We start from the raw sequence: 1,159 nt of genomic DNA, 5'->3' as shown, positions 1-1,159 counted from the left end.
ATGGTCGATCCCTAATTAGGGGTAAATGTGTTGTGTGGTGGATAAAGGGTACCATTGTCAAGTCGGTCGATTAGGGTGGTGCGACGCTATATTCGTGTAAACTACTAACTTTTCGCGTACTAAGTAATCGTGATGATTTTTAATCACATACATGTTTATCATAAGTGTTATTATTCTTTCGCTTTACTGCTCGTTTATTTTGTTTGATTCATCTTCATGGCGATTTCGAGTTCCAGCCGCCTCTGAGTGGCGTTATGCTTGAATTGCCCTCGTATTTTGTTTATCCTTTGTCTTTAGGTTCCTTTTCTTTGTTTTAAAATTAGGATGAACCGTTGTTGATGTCGACGTTTTCAAGTGCTCCAGATCTGTCTGGGACCATAGTTGAGATATTAGCTCAACCACCCTTCTCGGTTAACTCTTTGAGAACGTTGAAGGCAGCGGTTGATGATGCCGAGTTGTTGGGAGAAATGGTTGTTGCTTGTGCTGTCGTTATGGGTGCTGTATTGGATAATGATGCCGAACAGCCTCAGGCTGATATTATCGCTGAAAGACTGAGAAGAGCAAGACTCAGAGCTGCGTTGATTGCCGCTGCTTCTCAAAAAAAGGATGTGGTAAAGGCGAAGTTCTCTGTGGATGCGATACTCGTGTCAGCTGCACAGTTATTTGGTTGTTTACCCAATAATGAACTGGTTCCTCTTCCGCATGTTGCGGAGGTCTTGTATCGAGATAGATATTTATTTATTGAATTTAAGACTCATCCTGAGATCACCGCGCCGGCCAGCAAGTCTGTTATACAGTTTACTCGAGATGGTCAAGCTGTGGAGACTGCGAAACTTCCCACGGGGAAACCTCCTAATACCTTTGAGCAATGGCTTCCATTGATCATCAATGATTGATGTTGCGGTGGGTCTTCACTATATATGTTCTTGAGGGTAAGGGTGACTTGATACATGTCTGTGAGTAATACTCAATGAGTATGCTGCGAGGGTTGCTTCGATATCAAATAAACACGGTGTTGGTAAAGCACAGTTGTTTGATCGACGTTATCGTCAGCGAATGATGTTATGCATGAGACTGTTGCAATCTTCCCTGTTCATGATGAGGTCAAGATGGAAGATCATCAGGCATGATCAGGCAGGCTATCTTTCTGGCTAAGAAT

General features: G+C 43.0%; 1 protein-coding gene across 1 annotated transcript; it reads left to right on the top strand.

Moving 5' to 3' along the window:
* Positions 1-467: 467 nt before the first annotated feature.
* On the top strand, positions 468-896 carry Pmar_PMAR001898 (hypothetical protein; the record flags this gene model as incomplete). The annotated part of the gene is made up of 1 exon (XM_002779009.1): positions 468-896. One exon carries the CDS (start codon positions 468-470, stop codon positions 894-896), a length of 429 nt encoding a protein of 142 aa, XP_002779055.1.
* Between the last annotated feature and the right edge of the window lie 263 nt (positions 897-1,159).

The sequence above is a fragment of the Perkinsus marinus genome, assembly GCF_000006405.1.
Source record: "Perkinsus marinus ATCC 50983 genomic scaffold scf_1104296948054, whole genome shotgun sequence".
Lineage (NCBI taxonomy): Eukaryota > Perkinsozoa > Perkinsida > Perkinsidae > Perkinsus > Perkinsus marinus.
Note: the sequence above shows the minus strand (reverse complement) of the source record. Positions and strands in the feature narration are given on the sequence as shown.